The sequence below is a fragment of the Scleropages formosus genome, chromosome 20, assembly GCF_900964775.1.
Source record: "Scleropages formosus chromosome 20, fSclFor1.1, whole genome shotgun sequence".
NCBI lineage: Eukaryota > Metazoa > Chordata > Actinopteri > Osteoglossiformes > Osteoglossidae > Scleropages > Scleropages formosus.
The window spans coordinates 23,288,249-23,312,812 of NC_041825.1; the positions used below are offsets into that span (position 1 = coordinate 23,288,249).

The window sequence follows — 24,564 nt, forward strand, 5'->3', positions numbered from 1 at the left end:
CATTGCGACGTAGCATGGATGTGTTTTTAAATTACGTTGAATAAAAGTTGGTGTTCACTGCCAATTCTTTGGTTTTGTGTATTGTTGCTTTCATTTGTTAGTCATTTGTGGGATATTTTTCAGTTTTTCTGCAACTTTTGAGTGCCCACCGTCAGTACTTGAGCTGTCTGCGTTCTTAGAAATTGTATTGGGAGTGCTTTGTGTTGTATGTGAGGTTAGCTGGACTTTTTGGCCTGTTGGTTAAGAAGGTGTGATGTATAGGTGCTGTGTGGTTTTGTTTAGTGAGGTGGCCTCTGACGGTTATAACTGACACACAAGCTTGTTTCTGAGAATGTTTGTTAAATATATGCTATGGGTCTATATTTTCAAGAAATTTGAACAGTCTCAGCTCCGCATTCAAGATGCTGAACTAGCAGTCATGTCAACAAAGCGGAGTTACTACTCCGACAAATATGACGAGGACGAATTCGAGTTTAGGCATGTGATGCTGCCGAAGATGCACCTCATGTCGGAGACGGAGTGGCGCAACCTGGGTGTGCAGCAGTCAGGGCGTGCAGCAGTCAGGGCTGGGTGCACTACATGATCCATCAGCCAGAGCCCCATATCCTATTGTTCAGGCACCCCTGACCTCCCACAGGATCACAGTAACACAAAGCCAGGAAGTCAGGAAAGTGGCTGAAAGTGGACTTGGAAGCTGTGCAACAGTTTAAAAGGCTTTTGTCCTTAGAAATTCTGTAATATGTGAAGTGCCTGCTGCATGGTTCTGTTTAGAGCCTTTGACCCACTACCATCTTCAGAATATAGCTGTTGGATCTTTTTTTGTGAATGTTGGGGGTTTTGAGGTTAAATGTTCTTGTCCATTTTACTGAGCTGTGAGAATGATTGTCATTCACCATACCCTTGAGAAATATTTCATTTTTTTAAAGAATGATGCAACTTGGTTCCCTTTTAAGGTTTATTCATTTGAGCTGCTTTATTTAGATATTGGTGTTCTGTGTAGATCTGAATATGGACTTCTATGTTTTGTTACTGTAAGAAGGATTGAAGTAAAAAAAATGTTGGCTAAGATCTGGTGGGCTGGTAATCCATTCTGATCCGTGTAAAGAAAAAAAATAAGTTGGCTAAGATCAAAGTGTAGCTAGAGTTTATTATTATATTTTCAGCAGAAGCTGTTTGCAGAATTCGTGTTTGGAGATTGTACAATGATGTGCCCCTGTTTTGTTAAAAAAATACAGTTTTTCTTGTCATGGTCAGTGGCAGAATTTCTCAAAGGTATGATACTCTTGTCCCTTTCTGGGACAATGAAGAACTGCAGTTTTTCTCTCATACTGCAATTGCATGATTCATCACAATTTATGACCATTGGTTATGAAAATGATGACGTTCTGTATTGTGTCAGAAGTCCATGTAGCCACAGTGTACTGGAACTCATCCTCCAAGACTGTGGAGCTGAAAGATGATGTGATGGACAGGTCTGGGGGGGCCTACGGGCTCCTAAACGACACCCTGTCTGACACGGGTTGGGTGGTGCTGGACCTCCAGGCTGGGTATGGGGAGACCCCCCAAGAGGATGAGGTCACCTACTACCTGGCAGGGTACCTTGAGGGCTTCCTCACTGCCCGGTAAGCAGGGCTGACATCAATGTCTCGTCATGTCATGAGAGTGACCACTTTCGTTAGGAGAAAGAACACAATGGTATTTTATTGTCCGGTCCAGCTCCTTATGATTATGTTTTTTGTTTATTTCCCTGTTAGGCAAATGCACAATCATTTTGGCAATCTGTATCCCCAGCTGATAAAGGACCCAAGGGTGTTAAAGCGAGTGAAAGAATTTATGAGGTAACACTAGCTCTGGAGTTAATGAACCTGAGAGCACAAAGCACATATTTTAAGAAAACCTCTCTGTGCCTTCATGGCCTTATTATCTGTGTTTATCACTCTCAGTGAGCAGGACACCTGGACAAGGAGGCAGGTTGAGCTCAATAAGAACAGCGATCCCTTCTGGCGACATGCCGGTCTGCTTGTGGCTCAGTTGGATGGGCTGCATGCTGGACTGGCACATTGGGCCAAGAGGCTTCACAGCAAGGTGTGTGTGTGTGTGTGTGGGCATAGATATACGCCTGAGTACTCTGTTTATGCTCCATTTTTCTTTGTTGACTAAGAGATGTGGAAAAAGCCTCTCAGGCTTAAAGCTTTTATGCTTACACAACTGTGCTTGTTCTAAACTTACCTCAGGGTCTGTCCAGAAATATCTTCTTTTTTTTTTTTTTCCAGAAAGGGCCGGTAACAAACAGCATCTGTGCCACTCTTTTAGTTGTTTATTTTGTATACAGGTTTGAAAATGATTAACTAGAGGTTATATTAATGACCGTGACAGTTTTTCTGTGTCAAAGTGATGTTTCTGTTTTTTACTTTCTTGCCCCACTGCATCTTTTCCTATCAGCCTCTTTCGATGTTTGCAGTGCAGTTCCTAAGTGGGGTGGGGGACCTTCTGGACCTCATGCCAGCATTGAGGCCCCAAACCAACAAGTCCACATCTAGCTTTAGAGCACCAAGCATGGGCCACTGCTCTGCACTCATCAAGGTCAGAGATCATCACGTGTTTTGTGTTAGTTTGTTTTTCAAGGTTTCTAAGCAGGCACTACAGCAGGACAAGATGAAAACTTTATTGAGGCTTCTGGAGTGAAGAGTACCTGCAGATACACCGTTGTCAGGTCAAAACGGTAAATCAGTGCATATGGGTTGCAGGATTACCTTCTCATCATGGGTTATTCAGCAACATCAGATATTGTCTTTAATTGCTCAAGTCATCATCATGAAAATAGGTCTTGCTCATGGGATGTGTGAATTCAGAGTCACGCCTAGGCGAAACATTCACTGTACCCCTTTTCTTGATATTCGCCTGGTGGGCAGTAGAGATGTGGGAGTGCGTAATTGTTACTCGTTATACAGGATGCTGCAGATGGAGTGGGTAAAAAAAGTGAGTGCAGGCCAGAGTGTTGAAAAAGACATTACTCAAGTCGTGTAGGAGGCAACTCGGTTCCTTCTCCTGCGTGGGAGTTAAATCCTCACCAAGTTTCCAGGGATTTTCAACAGTCAGCTAATATGATGTTTCTAAAAAAAATCCATTACTTCCCTCTGACAGTTCCTTGGTAATTTTACCAGGTATAGTTGCTCAGACTTGCCTCATTTGGGTGACTCACCTTTTAGATATCTCTGGCAGTGGTCTGCAGTGCTGACTTTGGAAGGGGTTGGAAGTTGACCAGAAAATCTTGGATTTCCTGAATATTCCTGCCCAAATGATACAGTCAAGATAGCAGGACCTGAGCGTTCCAGATAGGAAAAGAGAGGCTCCAGTATGGTTTTGACTATAGTGGACCCTTTTTAAGGGGGGCGCGGTGGTGCATGGGGTTTGGCCGGGTCTGGGGTTCGAGTCCTGCTTGAGGTGCCATGCGATGGACTGGTGTCCCGCCCTGGGTGTGCCCCCTCCCAGCCCTGCACGTGTACTACCAGGTTAGGCTCCAGCTCACCGCAACCCCGCTCGGGACAAGCAGTTTCAGACAGTGTGTGGGTGTGTCTTCTGATGATGTTGAGCTGATAGACCTTATCAAAAAGCCGTACACTTTTCTCCTATTAATACAGACATGGTAGGCTGTTAATATGCTCCACTTAATTAGCTGATGATAGACTCACGTCATTCTTTTTGTCTGCTATTTCCATGGTCATAAATGCATTGCTTATTCCCTTGTGGTTGCCATGAGTTCATTTCAGCTCAGTTCCCTTGTTTGTAACTTGGCATGTGTTATATTATTGTCCTCAGCAGCGGTCTGGTTATCCAAGTGCCCAGTCACCATTGCTGTTTTGTGAATGCCAATATATATGTTGTCAGTATATAGAGGATCATAGGTGCTTTCAGCTGTTTGATCTTATCTCAGATGTTGCCTGGCTATGAGAACATCCTGCTGGCCCACTCCACCTGGTACACTTACACCGCCACCCTGCGCATATACAAGCACTGGGACATCGGGGTGGCCGAGCCCCACACTGCCATGGGAAGGATGTCCTTCAGCAGCTACCCTGGTCAGCAAATGAGAAAAAGTTCATTCATACACACAGCAGCTAAATGCATAACACCTACCAACAAAATGCCCATAACACCTAAGGCAATGCAATTACACCCAAACAAATAGACAATTACAAATTATAGTTACTGGACAGTTAAACAAATGCAGCAACTGCAGGTCACATGCCTGTGTCTCTGTATTAAAGAACTAGCCATTATGGAGGCAGCTGGTAAGAAGGACACCAAGAAGTGTTTGTGCTTGTGCAACGTACTTGAGCTCACAGCAATCACATCATGGAGGGGGCGTGATCCATTGTCTATAATAAATTCTAGCTTTCTCCACATCCTAGCTCTGCCAGGTCTGGCCTCTTTAAACCCAACAGTTTGGACACTCTCTGTGGTTGTCGAAGCACTGATCCACTGGTAGAGCGTACTATCCAACGCTGAACACAGTCACACTCCTTTCACTCTGCTGCAGGCTTGCTTGCATCCCTGGATGATTTCTACATCCTTGGCAGCAAACTTCTGATGACCCAGACCACCAACAATGTTTACAATGCCTCGCTCTTCTCTCATGTGACGCCCCACAGCCTGCTGGCTTGGCAGAGGGTGCGGCTGGCACATGCCCTAGCGCACAGTGGGGAGGAGTGGGCCCAAGTTTTCTCCAGGCACAACTCTGGTGAGGGATATGCCTCTGAATGCTACTGATGATTGGTGTGGAAACGTGAAGCGACCGATCACTACCTGCAGATATCTTGGAAACTGAGAAAAACTTATTCATTGTGTTGATTTTGCAAAGTGACTTTTGCTCATGTTAAAACTTGCATATTTTCACTTTGACATACCTTTGTTATACTGTAGCTGTGAATGGACTTGTTCCAAAAGTTATACCGTGCAACCAGCTGCTTTACATGGATGATCTCTGTAGTGTATCTCTGTTTTAAATTTATCAAAGACCTTACTCCAAAAATTGCAGTGCTCACGGTAGACAGAGAATTGTTCTATCACTCTTGCTCCCAGGCACATACAACAGCCAGTACATGGTGGTGGATCTAAGCAAGGTGTTTCTGGGCAGCAGGATCGAAGATGGGGCGCTGACTGTCGTGGAACAGATTCCTGGGCTTGTGATGTACTCGGACCAGACGCAAGCCTTGCGCAGAGGTGAGAGACAAGACACCAACAACATGGATACACTGCTTTTTTAGTACCCAGGTACTCTGAGGGACACATGTGACACTAGCTGATGTGAATGGATTGTGCACACTCTGGATGGGGGTGGGACCCAAGACATTTAAAATCATGAGGTATCACCTTGACATGCAATGAATGCAAATGAACACTTATTTTCATTTTCTCAGTTTGCAGTATTGTATTCCAGTTCTATATCAGACTCAAATGCAGTGCCCACAAGGTCTACTTAGTCACTTTAGTGACATGTGGGTATTCCTCTGCAACACTCTCCACTAGGGTTGTTGCCTTTTACCATACAGTTGAGTGCTTGAAACCAGCAATCCCATCTGTAGGAAGAACCAGTGTCTGCATCCTGTTCTCCATCTTTGTTCTCCCCCAGGTTACTGGCCATCCTACAATGTGCCATTTCACCCAGAGATCTACAGTCTGAGCGGCTATGGCCCCATGTGGCAGAAGCATGGAGAGGACTTCTCCTACGACCTTTGTCCACGTGCCAAGATCTTCCGCAGGGATCAGGGAGGGGTGACCGACCTAGCATCTATGAAGCGCATGTTGCGATACAATAGTATGTGCCTCTCTGTTCTTAGGTCCGTCTGAGTGTAAAGTTGTACACAGCTTAATATTAGTTTGCACAGATTTCTCTGTGCTTTGAGTGAAATAGATCATGGCAAAAGAGATTTGATGCGCGTTTCAGATTTCAAGAAGGACCCTTATGCTAAGGGAAATCCATGTAAGACCATATGCTGCCGCAATGACCTGAGGAACAAGCGACCGCAACCCGGAGGCTGTTACGATACCAAAGTAACTTTACTATTACTATACTATTTTGGCAAACATGTCAAGGCATTTGTGTGCACTCGCTCTCTCCTTTCTTCTTGTTCATTTTCTGCCTTCTGGGATACCCTGCAGGTTACAGACTTCCACATGGCACAGCAACTCGCATCCGAGGCAGTTAATGGGCCAACGACACAGGGTGGGCTGCCAGCCTTCTCCTGGAGCCGGTTCAGTCGCACAGCACACCGAGGACTGCCCGAGACCTACAACTTCACCTTTGTAACAATGCGACCCTCAATCTCTTTCCCGTGAAAAAGAAAGGAGGAGGAAAGCATCAGAAAGGGAGCAATCGGACAGTTTGGTGGTGGGACCGAAAGGTTTTTACGAAGCGCTTATGAGGGGAGTTGAAATACGCTTAAATTAAAGAATGAGAAATAGTATTGGAATAATGGTAATGTGATCATAAACTCAACTGCGCCGATGGGGTTTGTATTTGTGTCAATACAATTTCCAAGCATTGGGGATATTTTGAAGGAGGGGCTGTAAACTGAGAAAGAGACATCCCCAGTACAGCTTGAAAATGAAAACACAGAAATGTTTTGTGCAAATAATCACCTTCTGTTACCCACTATTTGCATATTTTTTCTTTCATCCAGCACTCATCTTATGTTGTAACTAGTCCCTGTTAGCTGAATAAAAAGAAGCTAATCCCAACTGAGAATTTGCCTGCTGAATGTATTTACTAGTACAAGCAGGTTACTTTGTGTAGTGTACAGCCTGGCAATTTTCATCTATAACTACTGCACGGATAATTAAATTTTGCATTTTGAAAGAGTTTCCATCACAGTCACTGATTAACAAAAAAATACTCGGAACACAGTATTCCAACTTGATTGTGACCTCATGAACATTTCCATTAACTGTCTTACAAAAAGTTTATAGTCTTAAGATTTAATTCCCTGGGACCGGACAGCTATCGAAGCGAGAGCGGCGTGTGACTTCACACCCCACAATGCACCGCGGCTCTCCTAACAGGACTTCACTGTCAGCTTTGAGCGAAAGGACTGGTAGAAAACTTCAAACCCCATAATGCTCCGCGGCTCTCCTAACAGGACTTCACTTTCATCTTTGAGCGAAAGGACTCGTAGAAGACTTCAAACCCCACAATGCACAGCGACTGCTGTTCGGATTCACTTTGAGCGGCAGTCGACAGGAGGCGTTTCTACAACAAGCGAGGAGAAGTCCTGCAGAAGAGGGGAGGAGAGGCACATCGCAGGGCAACTGGGCATCGCCGAACACGCTGCAGGAGACAGCGCGGTGAAAGCCTGCTTCTGTCGTCATTCTTCGCCGCCACCGTCTGCCATTTTTGTGTTTTATGGCAGTTCAGGACAAACGGGAAGCGGTGCTGGAGGCGATGTCGGAAGGGAGCTTCCTCCTCCTGCCAGCCACTCATAGCAACAGCAACAGCAACAACAACAACAACAACAACAACAACAACAACAAGAGTAAGGAGAGCGAGGCGGGCGAGAGCACGGCCGCAGCCACGCCGACCTCCGGCGAGTCGGGCTCCGAGCCCCAGAGCGCTGCGGACGGCTTCCGGGATCGGCCCCACGGGGGGCAACAGCGGCAAGTGGGTTCGCCTGAACGTGGGCGGCACCGTGTTCCTGACCACCCGGCAGACCCTCCTGAAGGAGCAGACCTCCTTCCTGTACCGCCTGTGTCAGCAGCAGGACCTGCATTCCGACACGGTACCGTGTGGTCAAGCTGCGGGGGATGATGGGATGGGATGAGATGGGATGGGGGGAGTTGGAAGATCAGTGGATCCTGCAGGACATCTACTGGTACGGATCGTGGATGGTTTGTGCTGTGGGTGGAGAGTGAAAGGTGATGGGGCTCGGCTGGGTGGCTGACTGGCGATGGTGCGTGGATGGTCGGAGGAGGAGGAGGACGGAGGACGATGGATGACAGTTGATGTGCGGTGGACTGTGCTGGATGATTCCTGTTGGGTGACAGGTGATTGATTGAACCCCAGTTCTGCTGCTTCCCAGTCCTCCACTGTGCTGTCAGTCAATCCATAGATGTGTTTCACGTTGTCACTGCTGTTATACACAGAGTGAAGACAAATTTAAAAAAAAAAAAAAAAAGAAGTGTACATGGAAAGGATGGAGCTGTGTGTGGGTGTCGGGTGGAGTGTAAGACAGTACCCGCGCAGAGGGTCGGTGAATAGTGGAGCTCGCGAGTGAATGACCTTCACGTTCGGCAGTGCTGAGACAGACGCAGAGTGTCGATGCCCTGGGACACATTCCAACGTCAGCGCGGAGGCCGCGCCGTCCGTCTCCTCGGATTACCATCACGCCATCCCTCTGCCTCCTCCACGCTCGACACACTCGCTTCACGCATCCCTGTCCCTCTCCCACCTCGGTCTGAACAGCTGCTAGTCCCTCACCTTCCCTCATCTTTCCACAGTCCTGCATTGTGGGCTCTGCCCTTCAGAACTGTTGAGAGTTGTGCATGTGCACGTTGGCCACGTTGGTGCAAGTTCAGCACCTTCCGCCTCGAGCACCCGTGACACCACACGGTGCGACGCTCCTTCCTCGTGATCTACATTTACATTTATTTATTTAGCTTTTCTCCAAAGCGACTTGTAATTAACACTATGTAGTGTTATCAGCCCACACACCTTATTCACCGCAGTGATTTACACTGCTAGATACACTACTTACACTGGGTCACTCATCCATACATCAGTGGAACACACACTCTCTCTCTGTCACTCACACACTATGGGGGAACCTAAGCAGCATGTCTTTGGAGTATGGGAGGAAACCAGAGCACCCAGAGGAAACCCACACAGACACGGGGAGAACATGCAAACTCCACACAGACTGAGCAGGGATCGAACCCACATCCTCTCACACCACCCAGGCGCTGTGAGACAGCAGCGCTACTCGCTGTACCACCCTGATCTGAACCTTCCTTTTACTGGTCCTCTCAAACGGCCCTACAGGAGACACCTACACTAAATATTTAATGTACAGAAGTATAGTGCATTTCTTCCAAATTGAATGGAGGACACTGTCCTACAGAGTGTATCGTGGAGGGGGTGATGTTGAGGGAAGTGCAGAAATACCCGACAAAGCCTGTTTGTTGAGTGTGTGGAACCCTGAACGGACTCGTGTTTACCCTACAGCAAAAGAGAAGGGCCTTTCGCGATGGTGGAAATTAAATCTTGCACCATCCATCTCTTGATATTTCACGCCTATTTCCAAGCGAGATTCCAGCGCTTGTCCCGACTTGTCCGCTGAATCGTTCGCCTACACATATTTGACTCTTGCAATTTTATGAAAAGCGGGATTTGTGTACGGACCGGAGGCCGGGGTGTCTTATCGCGCTGGTCCGTTTTATACGTCTCTGTGTACACCAGCGCGCGATTTGCTCGTGTTTATATATTTCAATGCTGCGTTGATTTTATCTCCTTGGCCCTATTGTCACTGTGACTGAGCAGTGTTGGCGAGGCACAGAAATAACTAACCCTACTCTCTCCTGAGACGTGAGTCAACAAAGCCCATCGTAATGTAAATATGAAAGAGCTTTGTTGCACCGAAGTGAGAACTGAGAACGTGCGGCTTCTCCAAAGTGACTTGGTCTCTTGTTTTCAGCTTCATCCATTTATAGAGCTGTACCCCCGCAAGGGGGAGGGAGAGCAGGCCTGTGGTGTGATTTGCACTTTGAACCCTTTTTGCGTTCAGTTCCTTAACCGTCATGCTCCCCTGTGGCATACAGTGTCAATTCTCAGTTCACTTCTCTTAATTCTCATGCGTTTTCAGCGCTACGTGAGAGTATCCAGCTTGTCGGCATCTCCACACATTACCAAGAGTCTCTTCAGCGCGCCCGTGTCCTCGCATCCTCGGTCATGATGGATCTTGTTGGGTCTGAGGCCTCGGGCAGCAACATCTCGAACTGGTTACAGCAGAGAGGAGGTCACGTGATCATTACTTGTGCCCCAACAAGAGGGCTGCGTTCCTCCACCTCTCTCTACTTGGCGGTCCGTTCATGAAAGGTCAGAAGGTGATAGGTTCTCAGTTCTTGCTCTGGTTTGGTAGAGTGAACTGCCTCTGTTCTTCAGAGCTGCTGAATCCTTCCCGGCATTCATGAAGGGTTTCAGAAATCACTTTGATTCACATCTCTCACTATCGCCTTTGCATTTCCTATAAGACTCAGTGCTGTAGGCAGCTCTAAATTTCAGATAACTGGTGGCGTAGCGGTTAGAGCTGCCACCTCTAAACTCAGCAGTTGCCGCTTTGAATCCCACATCCTGCTTTAATATTTGCCTGAGCAAAAATTACTCAGCTGTATAATCGGGTAAATCGTTGTAAGTTCTTAGCCACCATCCTTTTTTCCTCTCAACCGTTTCATTCAGCCGAATGTAGCTCTCCGGTGTCATTTTTTCGGACCTCTAGCCTTTGTTCATCCTGATCCAAACTTTACCACTGTCCCCTAAGTGTTTCCCAGGATACCTCCACCCCTAACCCTTTACTACCAGCCCTTACTACCACTGCCTAGTTCAGAAACATCGCTGCTGACCTGTCTTTGTTGTCCACTGTTCAGCATCTGATGTTTTTCTTTGTTTATTCCCATCAGTCTGCTTTTGTAGTAAGATCTGAGTCCTCTTCTCTTCATCCCCTAACTCTCCATCCCACTCCTGCTCTTTCTCTCTTCCTTCCCTCTTCTGTCTCTCTTGAGACTTCTGCCTGCCGCACGTTACATAATACGCATTTCTCGTCCAAGAACGTGAATACAACCGCCTCTCACCGCCTCCCATCCTCTCGCTTTTCAGGCCATGCGGTCACCGCGGGATGGAGCTCCTTGAAGCGAGCCGCGCCGGTCTCCGTGCCATCAGTGCCTGCTGCCTTCTTTTTTAAACACGCGCTCTCTTGCTTTGTTCTTTTCTTTTCCTCCACCACTCCATCTTTCTCCGCCTGCATCCTACACGCCTACACCCCCACACGCGTTCTCTCGCTGATCAAACCTTGTGTCCTCACCCCCTACCGTTCCTCCTCCGTTCATGGTTACAAACATCTGCACTAGTTCAGATGCCTGCATTTGTATACTAATAATTTTTCATGGAGGCGGGTGCTGCGGCTCAGCGGGTTTGACCGGGTTCTGCTCTCCAGTGGGTCTGGGTTCTAGTCCCATTTGGGGTGCCCTGCGACGGACTGGCGTCTCGTCCTGGGTGTGTCCCCTCCTCCTCCAGTCTTGCGCCCTGTGTTGCCGGGCTAGGCTCCGATTTGCTGCAACTCCGCTTTGCGCATGCGGTTTCAGACAGACAATGTGTGTGTGTAATTTTTTATGGTCATTATTAGTTCTGAATGATGACCTAAGTCTGTGGATGTTCATCTGCAATTCCTCTTTCTCTGACAGGATGAGACTGGAGCCTATGTGATAGACAGAGACCCCACCTACTTCGGCCCCATCCTCAACTACCTGCGACATGGCAAACTGGTCTACAACAAGGAGCTGGCGGAGGAAGGTAAGACAGCAGCATTGCTTTACCTACCCTGACATGGTGGAATGAGCTCCCTCAGTCCCTCAGAGCTGCTGAATCCCTTGTAACATTCAGAAAGGTCTCAAAACATCTCTTTGGACCCATTTTCTTCATGACCTTCTGAAAGCTTTGTTGGTTAGTTCTCTGGCATCTGTTGCTATTGTCAATGTGAATTCTTGTTTAAACTTTACGTCTATAGGCAGCTGCTCGAATATATGTGTTAGGAAAACATGGTATGAAGAAAACCAGTCAGTCAGTTAGTTTCCTTTTGCTTTTCCTGGTGAAGGTCCTCGTTGTAGCAGGCGGAACAAGTGGGCCCAAACCTTCCTATCCCCAGCCACACGCTCTAGCTCCTCCTGGGGGATCCCCAGGTGTTCACAGACCAGCTGTAAGATATAATCTCTCCAGCATGTCCTGGGTCTACCTCGTGGGCTCTTCCCAGTGGGACGTACCTGGAACAGCACCTGATGGAGGCACCCATTGGGCATTCTTACAACATGCTTGAACCACCTCAACTAGCTCCTCTAGATCTCGAGGAGGAGGGACTCTACTCCAAGACTCTCCTGGATCGTCAAACTCCTCACGGAGCATGGGCGCAGCAATCCTGCCAAGGAACCTCATTTCGTCCCCATGTGTCCACAGTGTCATCCTTTTGGTCATTACCCAAATTTCATAACCACAATTGAGAATGGGAGCGTAGATTGAGTGGCTTTGTCCAAGAACTTAGCTCCCGCTTCACCATGACAGACCGGTACATTCATTCATTCATCTTCCTCCGCTATCTGGGGCCAGGTCGTGGGGGCAGCAGTCCGAGTAGAGTCCTCCAGACTTCCCTCTCCCCGCACACCTCCTCCAGTTCCTCTGGGGAAACCCCAAGGCGTTCCCAGGCCAGCCGGGAGACATAGTCTCTCCAACGTGTCCTGGGTCTGCCCCGAGGCCTCCTCCCAGTGGGACAAGCCCGGAACACCTCCCCAGGGAGGCGTCCAGGAGGCATCCGGAACAGATGCCCGAGCCACCTCAACTGGCTCCTCTCGATGCGGAGGAGCAGCGGCTCTACTCCGAGCTCCTCCCGGGTGACTGAGCTCCTCACCCTATCCCTAAGGGTGCGCCCAGCCACTCTGCGGAGGAAACTCATTTCTGCCGCTTGTATCCGCGATTGAGAATGAGAATGAGTTCTTTCGGTCATGATCCAGAGTTCATGACCATAGGTGAGGATAGAAACGTAGATCGACCGGTAAATTGAGAGTTTCGTCTTACGACTCAGCTCCCTCTTCACCACAACAGACCGGTACAATGACCGCATTACTGCAGACGCCGCACCTATCCGTCTGTCAACCTGCCGCTCCATTTTTCCCTCACTCGTGAACAAGACCCCGAGATACTTAAACTCCTCCACTTGAGGGAGCAACTCCCCCCTAACCCGGAGGGGGCAATCCACCTTTTTCCGACTGAGAACCATGGCCTCGGATTTGGAGGTGCTGATTCTCATCCCCGCCGCTTCGCACTCGGCTGCAAACCTCCCCAGTGCACGCTGCAAGTCTTGACTTGATGAAGCCAGCAGGACCACATCATCCGCGAAAAGCAGAGACGAGATCTCGCGGCCACCAAAACAGACACCCTCCGTTCCCTGACTGCGCCTAGAAATTCTGTCCATGAAAATAATGAACAGAATCGGTGACAAAGGGCAGCCCTGGCGGAGTCCAACATGCACCGGGAACAGGTCTGACTTACTGCCGGCAATGCGAACCAAGCTCCTGCTCCGGTCATACAGAGAACGAACAGCCCGTAACAGCGAGCCCCGAACCCCATAATCCCGAAGCACCTCCCACAGGATGCCACGAGGGACACGGTCGAATGCCTTCTCCAGGTCCACAAAACACATATGGACTGGTTGGGCAAACTCCCACGAACCCTCCAGCACCGTAGTGAGGGTATAGAGCTGGTTCAGTGTTCCACGGCCAGGGCAAAACCGCATTGCTCCTCCTGAATCCGAGGTTCGACTATTGGTCGGATTCTCCTTTCCAGTACCCTGGCATGGACTTTCCCAGGGAGGCTAAGGAGTGTGATCCCCCGGTAGTTGGAACACAATCTCCGGTCCCCCTTCTTAAAAAGAGGAACCACCACCCCGGTCTGCCAGTCCAGAGGCACCGTTCCCGAACTTCACGCGATGCTGCAGAGGCGTGTCAGCCAAGACAGCCCCACAACATCCAGAGACTTGAGAAACTCGGGGCGGATCTCATCCACCCCCGGAGCCTTGCCACCGAGGAGTTTTTTGACTACCTCAGCAACTTCAGCCAGGGTAATGGACGAGTCCCCCTCCAAGTCCCCAGCCTCAGCTTCCACTACGGAAGGCGTGTCGGAGGGATTAAGGAGATCCTCAAAGTACTCCTTCCACCGCCCGAGGACATCCTCAGCTGAGGTCAGCAGCGCACCACTTCCACTGTAAACAGTGTTTGTGGAACACCGCTTCCCCCCTCTGAGTCGCCGGACGGTTTGCCAGAATCTCTTTGAGGCCGACCGAAAGTCTTCCTCCATGGCCTCACCGAACTCCTCCCAAGCCCGAGTTTTTGCCGCGGCGACTGCCAGAGCCGCGTTCCGTTTGGCCCGTCGGTACCCGTCAGCTGCTTCAGGAGTTCCATGAGCCAGCCAGGCCTGAAAGAACTCCTTCTTCAGCTTGACGGCATCCCTTACCTCCGGTGTCCACCACCATGTTCGGGGATTGCCACCGCGACAGGCGCCGGAGACCTTATGGCCGCAGCTCCGAACCGCCGCCCCGACAATGGAGGCGCGGAACATAGTCCATTCAGACTCGATGTCCCCCACCTCCCTCGGGACCTGGTTGAAGCTCTGTCGGAGGTGGGAGTTGAAGACCTCTCTGACAGGGGCCTCCGCCAAACGTTCCCAACAGACCCTCACTATGCGTTTGGGCCTGCCAGGTCTGTCCAGCTTTTTCCCCCGCCATCGAATCCAACTCACCACCAGGTGGTGATCAGTTGACAGCTCAGCCCCTCTCTTCACCCGAGTGTCCAAGACATATGGCCGAAGGTCAGAAGAAACGACTATAAAGTCGATCATCGACCTCCGATCTAGGGTGTCCTGGTGCCAAGTGCACTGATGGACACCCTTATGCATGAACATGGTGTTCGTTATGGATAAACCGTGACTAGCACAGAAATCCAATAACAACTCACCGCTCGGGTTCAGATCAGGGAGGCCGTTCCTCCCAATCACGCCCCTCCAGGTGTCACTGTCGCTACCCACGTGGGCGTTAAAGTCCCCCAGTAGAACGACAGAGTCCCCAGTGGGAGCGCTTTCCAGCACGCCCTCCAGGGACTCCAAGAAGGCCAGGTACTCTACACTGCCATTAGGCGTATAAGCACAAACAACAGTGAGAGACCGTTCCCTGACCCGAAGGCGCAGGGAGATGACCCTCTCATTCACCGGGGTAGACTCCAAGACATGGCGGCTAAACTGGGGGGCTATTAATAAGCCCACACCCGCCCGCCGCCTCTCACCCTGGGCAACGCCAGAATAGTGGAGAGTCCACCCTTGGTCGAGAAGAGTGGTTCCAGAACCCAAGCTGTGAGTGGAAGTGAGCCCGACTATATCTAGACGGTATCTCTCAACTTCCCGCACCAGCTCAGGCTCCTTCCCCACCAGTGAGGTGACATTCCAAGTCCCAAAAACCAGAGTTGGCGCCCGAGGTTTGGGTCGGCCGGGCACTCGGCCTCGACCACCGCCCAAATCACAATGCACCGGCCCCTTATGGTCTCTCCGGCAGGTGGTGAGCCCACCGAAGAGCGGCTCCACGTTATGGCTTCGGGCTGAGCCCAGCCAGGCCCCGTGGGCATAGACCTGGCCACCAGGCGCTCGCATGCGAGCCCCCCCCCCCCCCCAGGCCTGGCTCCAGGGTGGGGCCCCGGTGACCCCATACCGGGCGGGGTAAACAAAAGCCTCGATTTTATTTTCTTCATAAGGGGTTTTTTGAACCGCACTTTGTCTCGTCTGTCATCCAGGACCTGTTTGCCATGGGAGACCCTACCAGGGGCATATAGCCCCAGGCAACATAGCTCCTGGACTCATTCAGGCACTCAAACCCTTCACCACGGTAAGGTGGCGGTTCACGGAGGGGCAGACCGGTACAGTGCCTGCAAAATAGCTGACGCTGCATGAATCCGCCTTTCGATCTCACTCTGCCTCCTTCCATCATTCTCGAACGAGACCCCAGGATACTTTAACTTTTCCACTAAGGGCAGTTGTGCCCTCTTCACCTGGAGACAGCAATTTGCTCCTATCCGTGAGAGGACCATGACCTCAGGCTTCGAGGTGCTGATGTTTATGCCGGGAATTTCAAACTCAGCAGCAAAACCATTCAAGTGCACACCAAAGATCCCAGTCAGGTGAGGCCAAGAAGAAAACATTGTCCGCAAAAGCAGAGATGCTACCCTTACCCTCCCAGTCGTATATCCTCCAAGCCACAGCTGCACCTTAACATCCTGCCATGTAAATCACAAACAGAAGTAGAGACAAGACACAACCTTAGGGGAGTGCCCCAACTAGACGACTGCATTCCTCCACCTCTGTCTACTTGGTGGTCCCATTCCATGATGTTCGACTCTATCAAGAAACAGACAAAACTCACACCGTGCTCATACAAAGCTAGGATGGCACACATCAGCACCCGTCACACCCCATATAACCGCAGTACCAACCATAGCACATCCAAGGGACACGGTCATACGGTCAAACAGACAAGGTGCGCTTTAACAACTGTCTGACGTCCTTTGCTTTTTATGGAGTGCACTTTTGTTTACTCCCAGTTGTTTACAGAAAAAAAGATTTCTGCAAAATAAATATATTAAAACACTCACTCTCTTTTCTCAGCTTCCCTCCCAGATGCATAGTATTTCCCCATCCCTCCCTTCTTGCTTTCCCCTTAGTGTTGATCCTGGTCCAGAACCCATCCAGAGGAAGAGTTCTGATGGGTGCTTTTGATAGGGTTTTATGTTGAACACATGTGAGTGTCCTGAGCGATTGGGGGCCACTAGCCTATGGTTAGTTAACGCCTCATAGGTGTTTGTCTTCTGTCTCTGTGGAGCTAGGTGTCTTGGAGGAGGCTGAGTTCTACAACATCACTCCGCTGATCAAGTTAATTAAAGAGAGGATTTTGGAGCGCGACTGTAAGGCAACGCAGGTAATACACTGCTGACGTAACCTTGAGTTTGACTCTTCTTCCCATTCTTTCCCTCCTTTTACGGCGTGTCCTCATCTGTCTTGCTTCCCATTGCCTTCCTCCTCACTCGCACCCTTAGCAGGTCCCTCCGAAGCACGTGTACCGGGTGCTGCAGTGCCAGGAGGAGGAGCTGACCCAGATGGTCTCCACCATGTCTGATGGCTGGAAGTTCGAACAGGTCAGTTCATCTTGCTGTAGCACTAGTTGAGTTGTCACCAGCACTAAGTATGATGGGAGCATCCAATAAGAGGGACAGCTCTTTCAAAAAGCTTTTGGAGCAACACCAAAAGTAACTACCAAATAGTGCCCTCGAGAAATGTTAACACGGTTCACGTTGAACACGCACCAACACGGTTCTCCAAAAGAAAGCAGTCCATGGATGCTGAAATAATTGTCTACACGCTACGCGAACAAGGCAGCTGCCCCAGTATGTTACGGGTGGTGACGCCGGGCACTTGCTCACTCTGTCCCGTTTCCCACCCCACTCTCCGTGGTAGATGGTAAACATCGGCTCATCCTACAGCTACGGCACGGAGGACCAGGCTGAGTTCCTCTGTGTGGTCTCCAAGGAGCTGCACACGCCCGGGAGTGGAACGTGCACCGAGCAGAGCCACAAGACCAAGGTCAGACCGTGCTCTGCCACAAACATCACCATGCATGTTCTCACCGCACTGCTGGGGCTGCACTAGGGAATTCTCAGAATAGGATGTAGTGGTGGTGGCCTGGCATGAATCACACCCCAGTTCCATATTTTTTCTAACTTTCCTTCCTTTGTCCAGCTCTGCAACAGTTGTCACTTGGCTAATCCATCCTGGTGATCAGCAGTGCTTAGTTTTGGTACAGGTGGTCCTCAACTCATGACGTGTTTGACTTACGATGACCCAGGCTTATAATCAACAATAAAGGTTTATTTATAAGACAAAACAAACAAAAATAGGGTCTTTCTGGGCATAAGGCAATAACTAAACCAAAAGTCTTTTTCTCCAGGCTGCTCTCAGCCCGTTCATCCGTAAACACCACCCAAAACACCTCTCTTCAAAGTCTTCAGGCCAGCTGCCTTTATGGTCCTTTGAATGAGTCCATAAGTGTTGGCAGCTGGCCCTCATACAAATGTTCAATTATTCTATCAGGGCAGGAGTGGCCCTCAGAGCTGTTAATCACACAGCTCCTGCCTTTGGTCTAGACCCCCCCCCCCTTTTTTCTTTTTTTTTTTTTTGAATGGCAAGCAAGGGAAAATGTGAGAAAGGAAATTAAAAATGAAAGTGAAAATAAATGAGCAGTGTGAAAATCTAATACTACACTATTTCTATTGGTATTCTGTATTAGTTATTTTAACAAGAATATTTGAAATAAGTAAAAGAAATAAAATATAACAAAGCTTTGTTATACAACATAACATTTGTGCATGGAACTTGTTCATATGTCCTTATCTCTGACTTACTCACTTTGATTAACTACTTATCCTAGTAAGGGTCGCAGCGGACCGGAGCCTATCTCAGAATCACTGGGTTACACCCTGGGTAGGACACCGGTCCACCTCAGGGTAGCCACACATGCACACACTATATACAATTTAGAGCTGTGCCAGTTCACCTTATGGTTTATATAATGGAGCATAGGGATATTTGCGACTTGAAGTCATCTTGCATCAAGGTCATTGGAACGTAACGTCATCGTAAGTTGAGCACCACCTGTACTGTTTTTGATGGACCCATTTAAAAAGAATTGTGTGTAAATATGGCAGCATGAACACAAAAAGCTAGCAGCGCAGTGCTGCTGGTGTGCGTGTGTGTGCATGCATACGTGAACGAACGCAGGCTTTTGTGTCGTGCCCCATTCACGCGAGAGACATTTCATAGCAAAAATGCAGCAATCATGAAGGCATTTTAAGTCATTCACTTCTCTGCTGTTCTCATTCAACTGCTGTTGGTTCTTTTTGTTGTCATCGTCGTCGCTGTCGTTCGTGTCTCCTGCTTCCTTCCGCTCAACGGGGCAAGGCCGCGGGAGTGCAGGAGGAGGATGGCGCCTCGCGAGATGAGGCGGAGGGAGAGGGACACGCCCACCCCAGCGAGTGGATTAGAGATTAACGGTGGCGTTTGATTGCCCCTGCCGTGCCCATGGGTGAGGAGTGCGCCTGGCGAAATGGTGTTGCTCGTGGAGGTGCTGGTGGGTGGCTCTGGGCTCTAGAGGAGGCAGGGCAGGGAGCCAGTGCCCCAAGGCTTTTTCCACCCAAGCTCATAGTTTGATGAAAAGACACAGATACCAAACTGCTGTTGGCCCATACCTCAACCGTGTTGTTGACCTTCTTTGCTGAAGGAGGAAGTTGAAGAAGGAACAGGGTAAGGTTTCCAGTAGAGGGAGTATAACCGTATGAAGAGTATTCATTCTGACACTTAATTGCCAGGGTTCTGCTCCTTGGCCGTGGTTGAGAGGGGAATGCTGGGCCTTCTGGGTGCTTGGCTCTCCGACTGATCAGCACTGCGTATTCATTGCTGGTATGTCATCAGAAGCCTATGCCGTTCTTCACCGAGGGCTTCCCGAAGGAGCGGTCATTAGTAGCGCCGCTTGCCCTTTGGAGCATGGCTTGATGGAATTGGTTGACGTGCTGCACTGGTACCTGTGGAGCGCAGCACCGTGTCCGTGCAAGCAGAGCTTCGTCAGGACACTCCTGCGCAGTAACAGCCTTAATGTTCGGCAGTGCCGCTTCTCCAGGTCTCCAAAGCAAAGGAGACGTTTTTTTTCAAGTTGACGACTTTGAAAGGGAAGATATTTGCCACTGACATGATGCAAGGCCAGCAGGAGGCATACTGGTTAGAGCCGTTGCCTTCAAAGGTTCCAGGTTCAAATCCTGCTCCGCTACCCTTGAGCAAGGTATTGACCCTGAACTGATACAGCCAGAATTACTCTGCTGTATAAATGGGTATATGATTGTAAGGAGCTTAATGTACAAAACTAACATTATAAGACACATTAGCCAAGTGAATAAATAGTAATAATATTAGCGATGATACACCGGCTCCTTGTGCCTTGAACATGTGAGTTGTGAGTTTTTAATACACAAATATTCTGAACATTACTTTTGCTCCGTTTCTTTAATTTTTAGGTTAAACGTTTAATTCAAATTTTTAAAATTTTGTCCGTTACGGAGTGCAAATTTCCATACCCAGCCGATACTTGTCAACAGAACACGTATAGTATAGGATTGTGGGACCAGTTTATTTCAGCTCACTTCCACAGTGTTTACAGTTCATCTATGGTGTCTGCGGGTGTTGGTGATCAATAGCAAGGTGAGGAGGAGTGCACTTTAGTGGAACAAATTGGTTAACAGTCAGCATTGAAGAGGACTTTATTTTTAGACATTTCAAATTGGTCTTAAATTCGTTCAACAGCAATAACGTTAAAACGAAAAGTCTTTCAATCCATTTCTTTTTATTATCGCTGTATTCAAGAATTTTACAGAACACAAAGTAAATCGGCATGCCGGCTTTATTACCCGTTTACTGATTGTGTAGACAAAGAATGTTTAACGTGGACAGAAGATGATCAACATTGGGCTTGATTGTGTTTTGAACCTATTGGGATTGAATATGAGGTTGTGGAAGTGTTATACTTCAATTTTAATATAGTTTGAAGATGTAAAAATAATAGGGGGGCGCGGTGGCGCAGTGGGTTGGACCGGGTCCTGCTCTCTGGTGGGTCTGAGGTTCGAGTCCCGCTTGGGGTGCCTTGCAATGGACTGGCGTCCTGTCCTGGGTGTGTCCCCTCCCCCCTCCAGCCTTAGGCCCTGTGTTGCCGGGTTAGGCTCCGACTCCCTGCAACCCCATATGGGACAAGCGGTTCTGAAAATGTGTGTGTGTGTGTGTGTGTGTGTGTGTGTGTGTGTGTGTGTGTGTGTGTGTGTGTGTGTGTGTGTGTGTATTACACTCTAATGGACTAATGTTGTATCCAGGGTTTACTCTGCCTCCCTCCCTTTGTTTCTGGAATAGGTTCCAGACCACCACAAGCCTTTACCAAGAATGTATGAGTGAAAGTGTTAGTAACTCATAAATAAATTCAAGAGCATCTATATTGCATAGGCTTTATTTGTTGTGACTTCGTGGTAAAATGAAGTTTAGCGTAGCGAATAGGTCCCTCCTGTGTTCATAAATTGATGAGCAGTGTAAATACATTTGCAGTCTACACTACGAATATTCTCGGTGTTCTGTAACCCAATACACTGATTCTTTGTCCATGATTTCTTCATCATCATCATCTTCAGTTACAACCAGCTTGAATACACTTATTTGCTAAATGAGAATGCGTGTGCCGCAGAACTAAGCTGCTTACATTACCTACATTGTGTGTGTGTATTTGCTAGTGCCTCTGTGTGGATGATGTTCTCAGTCTCACCCTCACTTTATATTGTTGCTTGTTTTTCAGCTTTTCCAAATCCACGGATCCCGGATGTAGAACACAGAGAGAATTATTTTTTATTTTTTGTTATTTCATTAGTATGTATTTTGTTAAGGGGTCATTCCCATTTTTCTATTGTTATTGCTATGTTTTATTTAAATATAGCTGACCTTGTTGTTTTTTTTTTTTTTTTTAAAAAACAATTCAAACCACCAACTATTCCCGCCAGCAGCAAAAACCTCAAAATATTTTTTTTAAATATTTGGGAGTTCTAAATATTTATGAAATTTCAGTTACCAAAATTGTTGTAAGCTATAGGACCATTGGAATTCTACATAGTTACTGCATTAGTCAGTCGTGTTAAACATTCAGTTGGCTGCTTTGGTGTTTTGGAATGGATGTAACGTTTATGTTGACAGATCGGCCTTCTCTGTTTCTTTCGCATTGTTTTTTGATGAAAGTTTTTTTTTTTTTTTTTTTTTTGAAAGAAGTGCGCTACATGAAGAGAACGGTTATATGGCTTCGAATTCACAGAATCTCGTGTGGATGGTACCGGTGTGTGTCTAGATTCATTTCCAATCTCAGATTTGTTTTCTGAAAGTCAAGACAATCTTCCAAAAGTGTTTTTCGAAGACGAGACGTAATGGTGTAATGATTATGTTGTGTATGAAAGACATTTCTTTTCGAAGATTCAAAGAGACTGGGACTCTGGAATATATGTGGTGCGTTCCCTGTTGCGGCAATGGTCATCTGCTCAGTAGGGCTATGCATCCTTCTTCCCCACACTGTTCCCTATGTCTGTTGGCTACTGCATAAGCGACCCTTTGTAGGTCTGTGTGGCACCAGCAGGTTGCAGTCTGCCGACTCTGAGGCCCTTCTCCTTCAGTCAATACTAGCTGTCGTCACATGGCAGCGAGCGACTGACATTGCATACACTATGCCGTTATAAAATCTGGGAAAAATAAAGTTGAGAAAGCCAGCAATGCAGAATAGACCATCCGTTTATCCGTTATGAATTACCACTTGACCGGTGCAGGGTCATAGTGGCCCCAAGCCTAGAAGAGACAATTCCTTAAAACAATTTTAATGAGTCTGACAGCCACATCTATCTCAACATATACAACATATCTTTTTGGAGTCAACTGCATGACAGGAAGGCATCCAGTTATTTGAAACGGTAGATGCAAGTAAGTGGTTCTCTGTAACGTGGCCACCGTCAGGGTGCTCATAGGAACGGTCTTGATCACTTCTCTGATGGAGGCACTATGAGATGGAGAAACCTGAACATATGAAGAAGGCGTTGAAACAATCAAGCCCGTGGATTTGGAGGTTTTCTTTACGAGCAATATAGATTATTGGGTGCCTTGATATCAAGCAAAAAAAAATAGATGTATATCGTAAATAATTGTGTGTAAAATACTTCTCTCAATGGCGGAAATAGTATGTGATTTATTTTTGACCTTGGAAAGGTTACCTGTTCATATGTGCATGGCTGTGGTAACAAATCCGCTCCAGTCTGAACGTGGCCTGGATTGTCAGACATCATAGGTAGGTAGGGGTCATGTACGGTACTATATTCTACTAGATAATACTTTACATTTGCACTTTCTACACAAACACCCGTTGTTTTTGCTCAAGGTGCACTCAGAACTTTTTGCTCCAGTGCTGTTTTGATTGGTCCTGTAATTTTGAGGGTCCAGGAGAGATGTGTCTTGGAGCATCCGTGGTTCTCCCAGATGGCACCGGGCTTCTTTTTTTTTTTACAGGATGTGCAGCTATCTGTCATTTTCCTTCTCTCCACTACTGCTGTTTATCATATTATTGTGTGAAATGTGAACTTTTAATGTGAGTTATTTAGTGCTCAGTTCTGGCAACTGACCGATTAATGTACTGCCGCTGTAGACATACGTGCAGACGTTTGTACGTTCCACACAATACGGGTTAGCGTTTGAAAGGGACAAAACACACGGTTCACTTCAATGAGTGCTGTCATTGGCAAGGAGCTTGGTTTTCCTCTGCTAACACTGCCAACTTAGTCGAATCTTAGCCAAGTGTGATGATCACTACTGCAACACTATTCTTAAAATGCAGTTATTTATTTTAGCTTATATTGTGACATATTATTACACTGTTGTGATGAGCGCCTTATGACAATAAATTGAACCGACTATTAAGCTGTAGCTTTTATGTTTGCATTTTAATTTGCACGTTGTTCATATTTCCTGGGTACCAGTTGCAAAACGATAATGGCCAAAAATGTCATGTTAGAAACACAAAGTTGCAAAAACTGTTTTTTTTTTTTTTTTTTTTTTTTGAGTTCATGCTGCTCTGAACACCTCAGCACAGCTCACTTTTTTTTTTTTTTTTTTTTTTTTAAGTCTAGTTTTAAATAAAAATGATGGTGTCTATTTCTCTTTGCACGTGTGTTTGTCAAGTTTTTTGTTTAAATAATATTTTGATAATTTATGTGCAACAACTCCGGAAGGCGACCGTTAAGTGTTACCCTATGTCAGAATCAGAATCAGAATCAGAACGAGCTTTATTGCCAAGTATGTTCGCACATACAAGGAATTTGTCTTGGTGACAGGAACTACCACAGCACAGACAGAATGACAGTGACAAGACAGGTGAGAAGATAGAGTATGTGAGCAAGGGATAAAAAATATTTAAAAATATAAAGTACCCAATATACAAAAATAGTCACTAGATACAAATGCAAGGGAGTGTGAGTAAGAGATATGATGTGATAAATAGTTATAAATATAAACAGCATTATGTATTGCACGGTTTACTCTCTAGGGGAGAGATTTAGGTGTTCATGAGGTAGATGGCCTGAGGAAAGAAACTTTTCTTATGCCTGGCTGTCCTGGTGCTCAGTGCTCTGTAGCGCCGGCCAGATGGCAAGGGTTCGAAGAGGAAGTGGCCTGGATGTGAGGGGTCTAGAATGATTTTGCTCGCCCTTTTACTGACTCTGGACGAGTGCAGTTCTTGGAGAGCTGGGGGGAATGTGCCGATGATTCTTCCAGCAGTCCGAACTATCTGCTGTAATCTTCTGATGTCTGATTTTGTAGCTGAGCCGAACCAGACAGTTATAGAGGTGCAGAGGACGGACTCAATGACTGCAGAGTAGAATTGCAGCAGTAGCTCTTGTGGCAGGTTGAACTTCCTCAGCTGACGAAGGAAGTACAACCTCTGCTGGGCCTTCTTCACAATGGAGTCTATGTGGGGCTCCCACTTCAGGTCCTGTGAGATGGTAGTGCCCAGGAACCTGAATGACTCCACTGTTGCCACAGTGTTGTTCATGATGGTGAGTGGGGATAATGCTGAGGTGTTTCTCCTGAAGTCTACGATCATCTCCAATGTTTTG

General features: G+C 47.7%; 2 protein-coding genes across 2 annotated transcripts; both read left to right on the plus strand.

Moving 5' to 3' along the window:
• Window positions 1-418: 418 nt before the first annotated feature.
• plbd1b (phospholipase B domain containing 1b) lies at window positions 419-6,799 on the plus strand. The gene is made up of 11 exons (XM_018761548.1): window positions 419-533; window positions 1,400-1,622; window positions 1,755-1,838; window positions 1,944-2,085; window positions 2,443-2,583; window positions 3,935-4,079; window positions 4,541-4,741; window positions 5,083-5,223; window positions 5,633-5,818; window positions 5,948-6,054; window positions 6,163-6,799. Exons 1-11 carry the CDS (start codon window positions 419-421, stop codon window positions 6,337-6,339), a joined length of 1,662 nt encoding a protein of 553 aa, XP_018617064.1. The 3' UTR covers window positions 6,340-6,799.
• Window positions 6,800-7,331: 532 nt separating this feature from the next.
• Window positions 7,332-23,471, plus strand: LOC108939895 (BTB/POZ domain-containing protein KCTD5). The gene is given in 8 exon segments (XM_074559682.1): window positions 7,332-7,621; window positions 7,623-7,775; window positions 11,449-11,557; window positions 16,675-16,766; window positions 16,888-16,983; window positions 17,303-17,428; window positions 18,803-18,926; window positions 21,225-23,471. Coding segments are annotated over 7 exon segments (885 nt in total). The 5' UTR covers window positions 7,332-7,402; the 3' UTR covers window positions 18,893-18,926; window positions 21,225-23,471.
• The last annotated feature ends 1,093 nt before the right edge of the window (window positions 23,472-24,564 follow it).